At 54.6% G+C, this 16,899-nt stretch overlaps 1 protein-coding gene across 1 annotated transcript in view; it reads right to left on the bottom strand.

The window, feature by feature from the left end:
• The window catches only part of adgrd1 (adhesion G protein-coupled receptor D1), a 200,578-nt gene extending 193,023 nt beyond the window's left edge, over window positions 1–7,555 (bottom strand). Inside the window, exon 1 of the mRNA XM_063073236.1 lies at window positions 7,297–7,555. Within this exon, the coding sequence (XP_062929306.1) occupies window positions 7,297–7,555 (259 nt within the window). The remainder of the gene's footprint in view (window positions 1–7,296) is intronic.
• Window positions 7,556–16,899: the final 9,344 nt, after the last annotated feature.

The following is a 16,899-nucleotide window of genomic DNA, read 5'->3' as shown; positions in this document are numbered from 1 at the left end:
ATCGTGTTCTGTCCAGTCTATGATTCTCCAGCCGTCCCGTGTCCTTTCTGTGATTCTCCAGCCGTGTTCTGTCCGGTCAGTCATACTCCAGACGTGTCCGCTCCAGTCTGTCATTCTACAGCCGTATCGTGTCCAGTCTGTGATTCTCCAGCTGTGTTCGGTCCGGTCTGTGATACTCCAGCCCTGTCCTGTCCGGTCTGTGATTCCCCAGCAGTGACCTGTCCAATCTATGATTCTCCAACCGTCCCCTGTCCGATCTGTGATTCTCCGGCTGTGTCCTGTCCGGTCTGTGATTCGCCAGCCGTGTACTGCTGGTCTGTGATACTCCAACCATCCCCTCTCCAGTCTCTGATTCTCCAGTCGTTCCTGTCCAGTCTGTGATTCTCCAGCCATGTCCTGCCCAGTCTGCGATTCTCCAGCCGGGTCTTGTCCAGTCTGTGATTCTCCAGCTGTATCCTCTCCAGTCTGTGATACTCTAGCCGTGCCCTGTCCAGTCTGTGATTCTCCAGCCATATTCTGTCCAGTCTGTGATTCTCCTGCCGTCCCCTGTCCAGTCTGTGATTCTCCAGACGCCAGTACCCAGTCTGTGATTCTCCAGACGTGTTCTGTCCGGTCTGTGATATTCCAGACGTGTCCGCTCCAGTCTGTGATTCTGCAACCGTGTCGTGTCCAGTGTCTGATTCTCCAGCCGTGTTCTGTCTGGTCTGTGATACTCCAGCTGTGTCCTATACAGTCTGTGATACTCCAGGCGTCCCCTGTACGGTCTGTGATTCTCAAATCGTGTCCTGTCCGGTCTGCGATACCCCAGCCATCGCCTCTCCAGTCTGTGTTATTCCAGCCGTCCCCTGTCCTGTCTGTGATTCACCAGCCGTCTCCTGTCCAGTCTGTGATTCTTCAACCGTCGCCTGTCCGTTTTGTGATTCTCCAGCCATGTCCTGTCCAGTCTGTGATTCTCCAACCGTCGCCTGTCCGTTTTGTGATTCTCCAGCCATGTCCTGTCCAGTGTGTGATTCTCCAGCATTCCCTGCCCAGTCTGTGATTCTGCAACCGTGTCCTCTCCAGTCTGTGATTCTTCAGTCCAGTCTGTGATTCTCCAGCCGTCTCCTGTCCAGTCACTGATTCTCCAGCCGGGTCTTGTCCAGTCTGTGATTCTCCAGCTGTATCCTCTCCAGTCTAAGATACTCCAGCCGTGCGCTGTACAGTCTGTGATTCTCCAGCTGTATTCTGTGCTGTCTGTGATTCTCCGGCCGTGTTCTGTCCAGTCTGTTATTCTGCAGCGTCCCTGTCCAGTCTGTGGTACTCCAACCGTGTACTGTCCAGTCTGTCGAACGCCAGAGGTGTACTGTCCAGTCTTTGATTCTCCAGCCGTCCCCTGTCCAGTCTGTGATCTCCAGACGCCAGTACCCAGTCTGTGATTCTCCAGACGTGTTCTGTCCGGTCTGTGATATTCCAGACGTGTCCGCTCCAGTCTGTAATTCCGCAACCGTGTCGTGTCCAGTGTCTGATTCTCCAGCCGTGTTCTGTCTGGTCTATGATACTCCAGCTGTGATACTCCAGTCTTCCACTACACCGTCTGTGATTCTCAAATCGTGTCCTGTCCGGTCTGTGATATTCCAGCCGTCGCCTCTCCAGTCTGTGTTATTCCAGCCGTCCCCTGTCCTGTCTGTGATTCACCAGCCGTCTCCTGTCCAGTCTGTGATACTCCAGCAGTCTCCTATCCAGTCTGTGATAGTCCAGCCGTCTCCTGTCCAGTCTGCGATTTTCCATCCGTCCCTTGTCTCGTCTGTGAAACTCCAGCCGTCCCCTGTCCAGTCTGTGATTTTCCAACCGTCGCCTGTCCGTTCTGTGCTTCTCCAGCCGTGTCCTGTCCAGTGTGCGACTCTACAGCATTCCCTGTCCAGTCTGTGATTCTGCAACCGTGTCCTCTCCAGTCTGTGATTCTCCAGTCCAGTCCTGTCCACTCTGTGATTCTCCAGCCGTGTCCTGTCCAGTCTGTGATACTCCAGCCGTGCCCTGTCAAGTCTGTGATTCTCCAGCCATATTCTGTCCAGTCTGTGATTCTCCGGCCGTGTCCTGTCCAGTCTCTGATTCTGCTGCCGTATCCTGTACAGTCTATGATAGTCCAACCCTCCCCTGTCCAGTCTGTGATTCTCCAGCCGTCCCCTATCCAGTCTGTGATTCTCCATCCTGTCCTGTCCAGTCTATGATTCTGCAGCCGTATCGTGTCCAGTCTCTGATTCTCCAGCCGTGTTCAGTCCGGTCTGTGATTCTCCAGCCGTATACTGCCGGTCTGTGATTCTCCAGCTGTTTCCAGTCCGGTCTCTGATACTCCACCGTCTCCTGTCCAATCTCGGATACTCCAGCCGTCTCCTGTCCAGTCTCTGATACACCAGCCGTCTCCTCTCCAGTCTGTGATTCTCCAGCCTTCCCCTGTCCTCGCTACGATTCTCCAGCTGTGTCCTGTCCTGTCTGTGATTCTGCGGCCGTGCCTTGTCTGGACTGTGATACACCAGCTGTCCCCCGTCCAGTCTATCATACACCAGCGGTGTCCTGTGCAGTCTGTGATTCTCCAGCCGTCCCCTGTCCATTGCGCGATTCTCCAGCCGTATCCTGCCCAGTCTGTGATTCAACAGCCATCCCTGTCCGGTCTGTGATTTTCAGACCGTGTCCTTTCCGTTCTGTGATACTCCAGCCGTCGCCTCTGCAGTCTGTGTTATTCCAGCCGTCCCCTGTCCTGTCTGTGATTCCCCAGCCGTCTCCTGTCCAGTTTGTGATACTCCAGCCGTCTCCTGTCCAGTCTGTGATTTTCCATCCGTTCCCTGTCCAGTCTGTGACTATGCAGCCATATCCTATCCAGTCTGTGATTCTCCAACCGTCCCCTGTCCAGTCTGATGTACTCCAGTGGTTCCCTGTCCAGTCTGTGATTCTCCAACCGTCGCATGTGTGTTCTGTGATTCTCCAGCCGTGTCCTGTCCAGTGTGTTATTCTCCAGCCGTCCCTGTCCAGTCTGTGATTCTGAAACCGTGTCCTCTCCAGTCTGTAATTGTCTAGCCCAGTCCTGTCCGGTCTGTGATACTCCAGCCGTCCGCTGTCCAATCTGTGATTCTCCAGCCACTCCCTGTCCAGTCTTTGAATCTCCAACCGTGTCCTGGCCAGTCTGTGATTCTGCTGCCGTATCCGGTCCAGTCTATGATACTCCAAACGTCCCCTGTGCGTTCTGTGATTCTCAAATCGTGTCCTGTCCGGTCTTTGATACTTCAGCGTCGCCTCTCCAGTCTGTGTTATTCAAGCCGTCACCTGTCCTGTCTGTGATTCCCCAGCCGTCTCCTGTCCAGTCTGTGATACTCCAGCAGTCTCCTATCCAGTCTGTGATACTCCAGCCGTCTCCTGTCCAGTCTGCGATTTTCCATCCTTCCCCTGTCTCGTCTGTGATACTCCAGCCGTCCCCTGTCCAGTCTGTGGTACTCCAGCCGTGTACTGTCCAGTCTGTCATTCGCCTGAGGTGTACTGTCCAGTCTGTGATTCTCCAGCCGTGTCCTGTCCGGTCTGTGATACTCTAACCCTGTCCTGTCCAGTCTGTGATTCTCCAGCCGTCCCCTATCCAGTCTGTGATTCTCCATCGTGTTCTGTCCAGTCTGTGATACTCCAGCCGTGCCCTGTCAAGTCTGTGATTCTCCAGCCATATTCTGTCCAGTCTGTGATTCTCCGGCCGTGTCCTGTCCAGTCTCTGATTCTGCTGCCGTATCCTCTACAGTCTATGATAGTCCAACCCTCCCCTGTGCGGACTGTAATTCTCAAATCGTGTCCTGTCCGGTCTGTGATACTCCAGCCGTCGCCTCTCCAGTCTGTGTTATTCCAGCCGTCCCCTGCCCTGTCTGTGATTCACCAGCCGTCTCCTCTCCAGTCTGCGATTTTCCATCCGTCCCCTGTCTCGTCTGTGATACTCCATCCGTCCCCTGTCCAGTCTGTGATTCTCCAACAGTCGCCTGTCCGTTCTGTGATTCTCCAGCCGTGTCCTGTCCAGTCTGTGATTCTCCAGTCCAGTCCTGTCCAGTCTGTGATTCTCTAGCCACTCCCTATCCAGTCTGTGAATCTCCAACCGTGTCCTGTCCAGGCTGTGATTCTGTTGCCGTATCCTGTCCAGACTGTGGTTCTCCAGCTGTATCCTGTCCAGTCTGTGATACTACAGCAGTGCTCTGCCCAGTCTGTGTTTCTCCAGCCATGTCCTGTCCAGTCTGTGATTCTGCAGCCATCCCTGTCCAGTCTGTGGTACTCCAGCCGTGTACTGTCCAGTCTGTCATTCGCCTGAGGTGTACTGTCCAGTCTGTGATTCTCCAGCCGTGTCCTGTCCGGTCTGTGATACTCTAGCACTGTCCTGTCCAGTCTGTGATTCTCCAGCCGTCCCCTATCCAGTCTGTGATTCTCCATCCTGTCCTGTCCAGTCTATGATTCTCCAGCCGTCCCGTGTCCTTTCTGTGATTCTCCAGCCGTGTTCTGTCCGGTCGGTGATACTCCAGACGTGTCCGCTCCAGTCTGTCATTCTGCAGCCGTATCGTGTCCAGTCACTGATTCTCCAGCCGTGTTCAGTCCGGTCTGTGATTCTCCAGCCGTATACTGCCGGTCTGTGATTCTCCAGCTGTTTCCAGTCCGGTCTCTGATACTCCACCGTCTCCTGTCCAGTCTCGGATACTCCAGCCGTCTCCTGTCCAGTCTCTGATACACCAGCCGTCTCCTCTCCAGTCTGTGATTCTCCAGCCATCCCCTGTCCTCGCTACGATTCTCCAGCTGTGTCCTGTCCTGTCTGTGATTCTGCGGCCGTGCCTTGTCCGGACTGTGATACACCAGCTGTCCCCCGTCCAGTCTATCATACACCAGCCGTGTCCTGTGAAGTCTGTGATTCTCCAGCCGTCCCCTGTCCATTGCGCGATTCTCCAGCCGTATCCTGCCCAGTCTGTGATTCAACAGCCATCCCTGTCCGGTCTGTGATTTTCAGACCGTGTCCTTTCCGTTCTGTGATACTCCAGCCGTCGCCTCTGCAGTCTGTGTTATTCCAGCCGTCCCCTGTCCTGTCTGTGATTACCCAGCCGTCTCCTGTCCAGTTTGTGATACTCCAGCCGTCTCCTGTCCAGTCTGTGATTTTCCATCCGTTCCCTGTCCAGTCTGTGACTATGCAGCCGTATCCTATCCAGTCTGTGATTCTCCAACCGTCCCCTGTCCAGTCTCATGTACTCCAGTGGTTCCCTATCCAGTCTGTGATTCTCCAACCGTCGCATGTGTGTTCTGTGATTCTCCAGCCGTGTCCTGTCCAGTGTGTGATACTCCAGCCGTCTCCTGTCCAGTTGATACTCCAGCCGTCTCCTGTCCAGTCTGCGATTTTCCATCCTTCCCCTGTCTCGTCTGTGATACTCCAGCCGTCCCCTGTCCAGTCTGTGGTACTCCAGCGTCTACTGTCCAGTCTGTCATTCGCCTGAGATGTACTGTCCAGTCTGTGATTCTCCAGCCGTGTCCTGTCCGGTCTGTGATACTCTAGCCCTGTCCTGTCCAGTCTGTGATTCCCCAGCCGTCCCCTATCCAGTCTGTGATTCTCCATCGTGTTCTGTCCAGTCTGTGATACTCCAGCCGTGCCCTGTCAAGTCTGTGATTCTCCAGCCGTGTCCTGTCCAGTCTGTGATTCTGCAGCGTCCCTGTCCAATCTGTGGTACTCCAACCATGTACTGTCCAGTCTGTCATTCGCCAGAGGTGTATAGTCCAGTCTGTGATTCTCCAGCCGTCCCCTGTCCAGTCTGTGATTCTCCAAACGCCAGTACCCAGTCTGTGATTCTCCCGGCGTGTTCTGTCCGGTCTGTGATATTCCAGACGTGTCCGCTCCAGTCTGTGATTCTGCAACCGTGACGTGTCCAGTGTCTGATTCTCCAGCCGTGTTCTGTCTGGTCTGTGATACTCCAGCTGTGTCCTATACAGTCTGTGATTCTCCAGGCGTCCCCTGTACGGTCTGTGATTCTCAAATCGTGTCCTGTCCGGTCTGCGATACCCCAGCCATCGCCTCTCCAGTCTGTGTTATTCCAGCCATCCCCTGTCCTGTCTGTGATTCACCAGCCGTCTCCTGTCCAGTCTGTGATTCTGCAGGTCCCTGTCCAATCTGTGGTACTCCAACCGTGTACTGTCCAGTCTGTCATTCGCCAAGTGTGTACAGTCCAGTCTGTGATTCTCCAGCCGTCCCCTGTCCAGTCTGTGATTCTCCAGACGCCAGTACCCAGTCTGTGATTCTCCAGACGTGTTCTGTCCGGTGGGTGATACTCCAGCCGTCGCCTCTCCAGTCTGTGTTCCTCCAGCCGTCCCCTGTCCTGTCTGTGATTCACCAGCCGTCTCCTGTCCAGTCTGTGATTCTTCAACCGTCGCCTGTCCGTTTTGTGATTCTCCAGCCATGTCCTGTCCAGTCTGTGATTCTCCAACCGTCGCCTGTCCGTTTTGTGATTCTCCAGCCATGTCCTGTCCAGTGTGTGATTCTCCAGCATTCCCTGCCCAGTCTGTGATTCTGCAACCGTGTCCTCTCCAGTCTGTGATTCTGCAGTCCAGTCTGTGATTCTCCAGCCGTGTCCTGTCCAGTCACTGATTCTCCAGCCGGGTCTTGTCCAGTCTGTGATTCTCCAGCTGTATCCTCTCCAGTCTAAGATACTCCAGCCGTGCGCTGTACAGTCTGTGATTCTCCAGCTGTATTCTGTGCTGTCTGTGATTCTCCGGCCGTGTTCTGTCCAGTCTGTTATTCTGCAGCGTCCCTGTCCAGTCTGTGGTACTCCAACCGTGTACTGTCCAGTCTGTCGAACGCCAGAGGTGTACTGTCCAGTCTGTGATTCTCCAGCCGTCCCCTGTCCAGTCTGTGATTCTCCAGACGCCAGTACCCAGTCTGTGATTCTCCAGACGTGTTCTGTCCGGTCTGTCATTCGCCTGAGGTGTACTGTCCAGTCTGTGATTCTCCAGCCGTGTCCTGTCCGGTCTGTGATACTCTAGCCCTGTCCAGTCTGTGATTCTCCAGCCGTCCCCTATCCAGTCTGTGATTCTCCATCCTGTCCTGTCCAGTCTATGATTCTCCAGCCGTCCCGTGTCCTTTCTGTGATTCTCCAGCCGTGTTCTGTCCGGTCGGTGATACTCCAGACGTGTCCGGTCCAGTCTGTCATTCTGCAGCCGTATCGTGTCCAGTCTCTGATTCTCCAGCCGTGTTCAGTCCGGTCTGTGATTCTCCAGCCGTATACTGCCGGTCTGTGATTCTCCAGCTGTTTCCAGTCCGGTCTCTGATACTCCACCGTCTCCTGTCCAGTTTCGGATACTCCAGCCGTCTCCTGTCCAGTCTCTGATACACCAGCCGTCTCCTCTCCAGTCTGTGATTCTCCAGCCGTCCCCTGTCCTCGCTACGATTCTCCAGCTGTGTCCTGTCCTGTCTGTGATTCTGCGGCCGTGCCTTGTCCGGACTGTGATACACCAGCTGTCCCCCGTCCAGTCTATCATACACCAGCCGTGTCCTGTGAAGTCTGTGATTCTCCAGCCGTCCCCTGTCCATTGCGCGATTCTCCAGCCGTATCCTGCCCAGTCTGTGATTCAACAGCCATCCCTGTCCGGTCTGTGATTTTCAGACCGTGTCCTTTCCGTTCTGTGATACTCCAGCCGTCGCCTCTGCAGTCTGTGTTATTCCAGCCGTCCCCTGTCCTGTCTGTGATTCCCCAGCCGTCTCCTGTCCAGTTTGTGATACTCCAGCCGTCTCCTGTCCAGTCTGTGATTTTCCATCCGTTCCCTGTCCAGTCTGTGACTATGCAGCCGTATCCTATCCAGTCTGTGATTCTCCAACCGTCCCCTGTCCAGTCTCATGTACTCCAGTGGTTCCCTATCCAGTCTGTGATTCTCCAACCGTCGCATGTGTGTTCTGTGATTCTCCAGCCGTGTCCTGTCCAGTGTGTTATTCTCCAGCCGTCCCTGTCCAGACTGTGATTCTGAAACCGTGTCCTCTCCAGTCTGTAATTGTCTAGCCCAGTCCTGTCCGGTCTGTGATACTCCAGCCGTCCGCTGTCCAATCTGTGATTCTCCAGCCACTCCCTGTCCAGTCTTTGAATCTCCAACCGTGTCCTGACCATTCTGTGATTCTGCTGCCGTATCCGGTCCAGTCTATGATACTCCAAACGTCCCCTGTGCGTTCTGTGATTCTCAAATCGTGTCCTGTCCGGTCTTTGATACTTCAGCGTCGCCTCTCCAGTCTGTGTTATTCAAGCCGTCACCTGTCCTGTCTGTGATTCCCCAGCCGTCTCCTGACCAATCTGTGATACTCCAGCCGTCTCCTGTCCAGTCTGCGATTTTCCATCCTTCCCCTGTCTCGTCTGTGATACTCCAGCCGTCCCCTGTCCAGTCTGTGGTACTCCAGCGTGCACTGTCCAGTCTGTCATTCGCCTGAGATGTACTGTCCAGTCTGTGATTCTCCAGCCGTGTCCTGTCCGGTCTGTGATACTCTAGCCCTGTCCTGTCCAGTCTGTGATTCCCCAGCCGTCCCCTATCCAGTCTGTGATTCTCCATCGTGTTCTGTCCAGTCTGTGATACTCCAGCCGTGCCCTGTCAAGTCTGTGATTCTCCAGCCGTGTCCTGTCCAGTCTGTGATTCTGCAGCGTCCCTGTCCAATCTGTGGTACTCCAACCATGTACTGTCCAGTCTGTCATTCGCCAGAGGTGTATAGTCCAGTCTGTGATTCTCCAGCCGTCCCCTGTCCAGTCTGTGATTCTCCAAACGCCAGTACCCAGTCTGTGATTCTCCCGGCGTGTTCTGTCCGGTCTGTGATATTCCAGACGTGTCCGCTCCAGTCTGTGATTCTGCAACCGTGACGTGTCCAGTGTCTGATTCTCCAGCCGTGTTCTGTCTGGTCTGTGATACTCCAGCTGTGTCCTATACAGTCTGTGATTCTCCAGGCGTCCCCTGTACGGTCTGTGATTCTCAAATCGTGTCCTGTCCGGTCTGCGATACCCCAGCCATCGCCTCTCCAGTCTGTGTTATTCCAGCCATCCCCTGTCCTGTCTGTGATTCACCAGCCGTCTCCTGTCCAGTCTGTGATTCTGCAGGTCCCTGTCCAATCTGTGGTACTCCAACCGTGTACTGTCCAGTCTGTCATTCGCCAAGTGTGTACAGTCCAGTCTGTGATTCTCCAGCCGTCCCCTGTCCAGTCTGTGATTCTCCAGACGCCAGTACCCAGTCTGTGATTCTCCAGACGTGTTCTGTCCGGTGGGTGATACTCCAGCCGTCGCCTCTCCAGTCTGTGTTCCTCCAGCCGTCCCCTGTCCTGTCTGTGATTCACCAGCCGTCTCCTGTCCAGTCTGTGATTCTTCAACCGTCGCCTGTCCGTTTTGTGATTCTCCAGCCATGTCCTGTCCAGTCTGTGATTCTCCAACCGTCGCCTGTCCGTTTTGTGATTCTCCAGCCATGTCCTGTCCAGTGTGTGATTCTCCAGCATTCCCTGCCCAGTCTGTGATTCTGCAACCGTGTCCTCTCCAGTCTGTGATTCTGCAGTCCAGTCTGTGATTCTCCAGCCGTGTCCTGTCCAGTCACTGATTCTCCAGCCGGGTCTTGTCCAGTCTGTGATTCTCCAGCTGTATCCTCTCCAGTCTAAGATACTCCAGCCGTGCGCTGTACAGTCTGTGATTCTCCAGCTGTATTCTGTGCTGTCTGTGATTCTCCGGCCGTGTTCTGTCCAGTCTGTTATTCTGCAGCGTCCCTGTCCAGTCTGTGGTACTCCAACCGTGTACTGTCCAGTCTGTCGAACGCCAGAGGTGTACTGTCCAGTCTGTGATTCTCCAGCCGTCACCTGTCCAGTCTGTGATTCTCCAGACGCCAGTACCCAGTCTGTGATTCTCCAGACGTGTTCTGTCCGGTCTGTGTTATTCCAGACGTGTCCACTCCAGTCTGTAATTCTGCAACCGTGTCGTTTCCAGTGTCTGATTCTCCAGCCGTGTTCTGTCTGGTCTGTGATACTCCAGCTGTGTCCTATACAGTCTGTGATACTCCAGTCGTCCACTATACTGTCTGTGATTCTCAAATCGTGTCCTGTCCGGTCTGTGATATTCCAGCCGTCGCCTCTCCAGTCTGTGTTATTCCAGCCGTCCCCTGTCCTGTCTGTGATTCACCAGCCGTCTCCTGTCCAGTCTGTGATACTCCAGCAGTCTCCTATCCAGTCTGTGATAGTTCAGCCGTCTCCTGTCCAGTCTGCGATTTTCCATCCGTCCCTTGTCTCGTCTGTGAAACTCCAGCCGTCCCCTGACCAGTCTGTGATTCTCCAACCGTCGCCTGTCCGTTCTGTGCTTCTCCAGCCGTGTCCTGTCCAGTGTGCGACTCTCCAGCATTCCCTGTCCAGTCTGTGATTCTGCAACCGTGTCCTCTCCAGTCTGTGATTCTCCAGTCCAGTCCTGTCCAGTCTGTGATTCTCCAGCCGTCTCCTGTCCAGTCTGTGATACTCCAGCCGTGCCCTGTCAAGTCTGTGATTCTCCAGCCATATTCTGTCCAGTCTGTGATTCTCCGGCCGTGTCCTGTCCAGTCTCTGATTCTGCTGCCATATCCTGTCCAGTCTGTGATTCTCCAGCCGTCCCCTATCCAGTGTGTGATTCTCCATCGTGTCCGGTCCAGTCTGTGATTCTCCAGCCATCCCGTGTCCTTTCTGTGATTCTCCAGCCGTGTTCTGTCCGGTCGGTGATACTCCAGACGTGTCCGCTCCAGTCTGTCATTCTGCAGCCGCATCGTGTCCAGTCTCTGATTCTCCAGCCGTGTTCGGTCCGGTCTGTGATTCTCCAGCCGTATACTGCCGGTCTGTGATTCTCCAGCTGTTTCCAGTCCGGTCTCTGATACTCCACCGTCTCCTGTCCAGTCTCGGATACTCCAGCCGTCTCCTGTCCAGTCTCTGATACACCAGCCGTCTCCTCTCCAGTCTGTGATTCTCCAGCCGTCCCCTGTCCTCGCTACGATTCTCCAGCTGTGTCCTGTCCTGTCTGTGATTCTGCGGCCGTGCCTTGTCCGGACTGTGATACACCAGCTGTCCCCCGTCCAGTCTATCATACACCAGCCGTGTCCTGTGAAGTCTGTGATCCTCCAGCCGTCCCCTGTCCATTGCGCGATTCTCCAGCCGTATCCTGCCCAGTCTGTGATTCAATAGCCATCCCTGTCCGGTCTGTGATTTTCAGACCGTGTCCTTTCCGTTCTGTGATACTCCAGCCGTCGCCTCTGCAGTCTGTGTTATTCCAGCCGTCCCCTGTCCTGTCTGTGATTCCCCAGCCGTCTCCTGTCCAGTTTGTGATACTCCAGCCGTCTCCTGTCCAGTCTGTGATTTTCCATCCGTTCCCTGTCCAGTCTGTGACTCTGCAGCCATGTCCTATCCAGTCTGTGATTCTCCAACCGTCCCCTGTCCAGTCTGATGTACTCCAGTGGTTCCCTGTCCAGTCTGTGATTCTCCAACCGTCGCATGTGTGTTCTGTGATTCTCCAGCCGTGTCCTGTCCAGTGTGTTATTCTCCAGCCGTCCCTGTCCAGTCTGTGATTCTGAAACCGTGTCCTCTCCAGTCTGTAATTGTCTAGCCCAGTCCTGTCCGGTCTGTGATACTCCAGCCGTCCGCTGTCCAATCTGTGATTCTCCAGCCACTCCCTGTCCAGTCCTTGAATCTCCAACCGTGTCCTGACGAGTCTGTGATTCTGCTGCCGTATCGTTTCCAGTCTATGATACTCCAAACGTCCCCTGTGCGGTCTGTGATTCTCAAATCGTGTCCTGTCCGGTCTTTGATACTTCAGCGTCGCCTCTCCAGTCTATGTTATTCAAGCCGTCACCTGTCCTGTCTGTGATTCCCCAGCCGTCTCCTGTCCAGTCTGTGATACTCCAGCAGTCTCCTATCCAGTCTGTGATTCTCCAGCCGTGTCCCGTCCAGTGTGTGATTCTGCAGCGTTCCCTGTACAGTCTGTGAGTCTGCAACCGTGTGCTCTCCAGTCTGTGATTCCCCAGTTCAGTCCTGTCCAGTCTGTGATTCTCCAGCCACTCTCTGTCCGGTCTGTGAATCTCCAACCATGTCCTGTCCAGTCTGTGATTCTGCTGCCGTATCCTGTCCAGTCTGTGGTTCTCCAGCTGTATCCTGCCCAGTCTGTAATACTACAGCCGTGCCCTGCCCAGTCTGTGATTCTCCAGCCATGTCCTGTCCAGTCTGTGATTCTGCAGCCGGCCCTGTCCAGTCTGTGGTACTCCAGCCGTGTACTGTCCAGTCTGTCATTCGCCTGAGGTGTACTGTCCAGTCTGTGATTCTGCAGCCGTGTCGTGTCCGGTCTCTGATACCCCAGCCGTCTCCTGTCCAGTCTCGGATTCTCCAGCCGTCGCCTGTCCAGTCTCTGATACACCAGCCGTCTCCTCTCCAGTATGTGAGTCTCCAGCCTTCCCCTGTCCTCGCTACGATTCTCCAGCTGTGTCCTGAACTGTCTGTGATTCCCCGGCCGTGTCTTGCCCGGACTGTGATACACCAGCTGTCCCCCGTCCAGTCTATCATACACCAGCCGTGTCCTGTCGAGTCTGTGATTCTCCAGCATTCCCTGTCCAGTCTGTGATTCTGCAACCGTGTCCTCTCCAGTCTCTCCAGTCCAGTCCTGTCCAGTCTGTGATTCTCCAGCCACTCCCTAGCCCGTCTGTGAATCTCCAACCGTGTCCTGTCCAGTCTGTGATTCTGCTGCCGTATCCTGTCCAGTCTGTGGTTTTCCAGCTGTATCCTGTCCAGTCTGTGATTCACCAGCCGGGTCTTTCCCATCTGTGATTCTCCAGCTGTATCCTGTCCAGTCTGTGATACTCCAGCCGTATGCTGTCCAGTCTGCGATTCTCCTGCTGTCCCCTGTACAGCCTGTGATTCTCCAGCTGTATCCTGCCCAGTCTGTAATACTACAGCCGTGCCCTGCCCAGTCTGTGATTCTCCAGCCATGTCCTGTCCAGTCTGTGATTCTGCAGCCGTCCCTGTCCAGTCTGTGGTACTCCAGCCGTGTACTGTCCAGTCTGTCATTCGCCAGATGTTTACTGTCCAGTCTGTGATTCTCCAGCCGTGTCCTGTCCGGTCTGTGATACTCTAGCCCTGTCCTGTCCAGTCTGTGATTCTCCAGCCGTCCCCTATCCAGTCTGTGATTCTCCATCGTGTTCTGTCCAGTCTATGATTCTCCAGCAGTCCCGTGTCCTTTCTGTGATTCTCCAGCCGTGTTCCGTCCTGTCGGTGATACTCCAGACGTGTCCGCTCCAGTCTGTCATTCTGAAGCAGTATCGTGTCCAGTCTCTGATTCTCCAGCCGTTTTCGGTCCGGTATGTGATACTCCAGCCCTGTCCTGTCCGGTCTATGATTCTCCAGCAGTCACCTGTCCAATCTATGATTCTCCAACCGTCACCTGTCGAGTCTGTGATTCTCCGGCTGTGTCCTGTCCAGTCTATGATTCTCCAGCCATCCCTGTCCAGTCTGTGAATCTCCAGCCGTTTCATGTACAGTCTCATTTTCCAGCCGTGTCCTGTCCGGTCTGTGATTCTCCAGCCATATACTGCCGGTCTGTGATTCTCCAGCTGTTTCCAGTCCGGTCTCTAATACTGCACCGTCTCCTGTTCAGTCTCTGATAAACCAGCCGTCTCCTCTCCAGTCTGTGATTCTCCAGCCTTCCCCTGTCCTCGCTACGATTCTCCAGCTGTGTCCTGACCTGTCTGTGATTCTCCGGCCGTGCCTTGTCCGGACTGTGATACACCAGCTGTCCCCCGTCCAGTCTATCATACACTAGCCGTGTCCTGTCCAGTCTCTGATTCTCCAGCCGTCCCCTGTCCATTGCGCGATTCTCCAGCCGTATCCTGCCCACTCTGTGATTCAACAGACAACCCTGTCCGGTCTGTGATTCTCAAACCGTGTACTTTCCGTTCTGTGATACTCCAGCCGTCGCATCTGCAGTCTGTGTTATTCCAGACGTCCCCTGTCCTGCCTGTGATTCCCCAGCCGTCTCCTGCCCAGTTTGTGATACTCCAGCCGTTTCCTGTCCAGTCTGCAATTTTCCATCCTTTCCCTGTCCGGTCTGTGATACTCCAGCCATGTCCTATCCAGTCTGTGATTCTCCAACCGTCCCCTGTCCAGTCTGAAATACTCCAGTGTTTCCCTGTTCAATCTGTGATTCTCCAGCCGTCCGCAGTCTCGTCTGTGATACTCCAGCTGTCCCCTGTCCAGTGTGTTATTCTCCAGCCGTCCCTGTCCTGACTGTGATTCTGCAACCGTGTCCTCTACAGTCTGTAATTGTCTAGTGCAGTCCTGTCCAGTCTGTGATTCTCCAGCCATCCCTGACCAGTCTGTGATTCTGCTACCGTATCCTGTCCGGTCTGTGATACTCAGCCGTCCGCTGTCCTTTCTGTGATTCTCCAGCCGTGTTCTGTCCGGTCGGTGATACTCCAGACGTGTCCGCTCCAGTCTGTCATTCTAAAGCCGTATCGTGTCCAGTCTCTGATTCTCCAGCTGTGTTCGGTCCGGTCTGTGATACTCCAGCCCTGTCCTGTCCGGTCTGTGATTCCCCAGCAGTGACCTGTCCAATCTATGATTCTCCAACCGTCCCCTGTCCGATCTGTGATTCTCCGGCTGTGTCCTGTCCGGTCAGTGATTCTCCAGCCGTGTACTGCCGGTCTGTGATACTCCAACCATCCCCTCTCCAGTCTCTGATTCTCCAGTCGTTCCTGTCCAGTCTGTGATTCTCCAGCCGTGTCCTGCCCAGTCTGTGATTCTCCAGCCGGGTCTTGTCCAGTCTGTGATTCTCCAGCTGTATCCTCTCCAGTCTGTGATACTCCAGCCGTGCCGTGTCCAGTCTGTGATTCTCCAGCCATATTCTGTCCAGTCTCTGACTCTCCGGCCGTGTCCTGTCCAGTCTGTGATTCTGCAGCGTCCCTGTCCAATCTGTGGTACTCCAAACATGTACTGTCCAGTCTGTCATTCGCCAGAGGTGTATAGTCCAGTCTGTGATTCTCCAGCCGTCCCCTGTCCAGTCTGTGATTCTCCAGACGCCAGTACCCAGTCTGTGATTCTCCAGACGTGTTCTGTCCGGTCTGTGATATTCCAGACGTGTCCGCTCCAGTCTGTGATTCTACAACCGTGTCGTGTCCAGTGTCTGATTCTCCAGCCGTGTTCTGTCTGGTCTGTGATACTCCAGCTGTGTCCTACACAGTCTGTGACACTCCAGGCGTCCCCTGTACAGTCTGTGATTCTCAAATCGTGTCCTGTCCGGTCTGCGATACCCCAGCCATCGCCTCTCCAGTCTGTGTTATTCCAGCCGTCCCCTGTCCTGTCTGTGATTCACCAGCCGTCTCCTGTCCAGTCTGTGATTCTGCAGGTCCCTGTCCAATCTGTGGTACTCCAACCGTGTACTGTCCAGTCTGTGATTCTCCAGCCGTCCCCTATCCAGTCTGTGATTCTCCATCGTGTTCTGTCCAGTCTATGATTCTCCAGCCGTCCCGTGTCCTTTCTGTGATTCTCCAGCCGTGTTCTGTCCGGTCAGTCATACTCCAGACGTGTCCGCTCCAGTCTGTCATTCTACAGCCGTATCGTGTCCAGTCTGTGATTCTCCAGCTGTGTTCGGTCCGGTCTGTGATACTCCAGCCCTGTCCTGTCCGGTCTGTGATTCCCCAGCAGTGACCTGTCCAATCTATGATTCTCCAACCGTCCCCTGTCCGATCTGTGATTCTCCGGCTGTGTCCTGTCCGGTCTGTGATTCGCCAGCCGTGTACTGCTGGTCTGTGATACTCCAACCATCCCCTCTCCAGTCTCTGATTCTCCAGTCGTTCCTGTCCAGTCTGTGATTCTCCAGCCATGTCCTGCCCAGTCTGCGATTCTCCAGCCGGGTCTTGTCCAGTCTGTGATTCTCCAGCTGTATCCTGCCCAGTCTGTGATACTCTAGCCGTGCCCTGTCCAGTCTGTGATTCTCCAGCCATATTCTGTCCAGTCTGTGATTCTCCTGCCGTCCCCTGTCCAGTCTGTGATTCTCCAGACGCCAGTACCCAGTCTGTGATTCTCCAGACGTGTTCTGTCCGGTCTGTGATATTCCAGACGTGTCCGCTCCAGTCTGTGATTCTGCAACCGTGTCGTGTCCAGTGTCTGATTCTCCAGCCGTGTTCTGTCTGGTCTGTGATACTCCAGCTGTGTCCTATACAGTCTGTGATACTCCAGGCGTCCCCTGTACGGTCTGTGATTCTCAAATCGTGTCCTGTCCGGTCTGCGATACCCCAGCCATCGCCTCTCCAGTCTGTGTTATTCCAGCCGTCCCCTGTCCTGTCTGTGATTCACCAGCCGTCTCCTGTCCAGTCTGTGATTCTTCAACCGTCGCCTGTCCGTTTTGTGATTCTCCAGCCATGTCCTGTCCAGTGTGTGATTCTCCAGCATTCCCTGCCCAGTCTGTGATTCTGCAACCGTGTCCTCTCCAGTCTGTGATTCTTCAGTCCAGTCTGTGATTCTCCAGCCGTCTCCTGTCCAGTCACTGATTCTCCAGCCGGGTCTTGTCCAGTCTGTGATTCTCCAGCTGTATCCTCTCCAGTCTAAGATACTCCAGCCGTGCGCTGTACAGTCTGTGATTCTCCAGCTGTATTCTGTGCTGTCTGTGATTCTCCGGCCGTGTTCTGTCCAGTCTGTTATTCTGCAGCGTCCCTGTCCAGTCTGTGGTACTCCAACCGTGTACTGTCCAGTCTGTCGAACGCCAGAGGTGTACTGTCCAGTCTTTGATTCTCCAGCCGTCCCCTGTCCAGTCTGTGATCTCCAGACGCCAGTACCCAGTCTGTGATTCTCCAGACGTGTTCTGTCCGGTCTGTGATATTCCAGACGTGTCCGCTCCAGTCTGTAATTCCGCAACCGTGTCGTGTCCAGTGTCT

Source organism: Mobula hypostoma, chromosome 21 (genome assembly GCF_963921235.1).
Source record: "Mobula hypostoma chromosome 21, sMobHyp1.1, whole genome shotgun sequence".
NCBI lineage: Eukaryota > Metazoa > Chordata > Chondrichthyes > Myliobatiformes > Myliobatidae > Mobula > Mobula hypostoma.
Note: the sequence above shows the minus strand (reverse complement) of the source record. Positions and strands in the feature narration are given on the sequence as shown.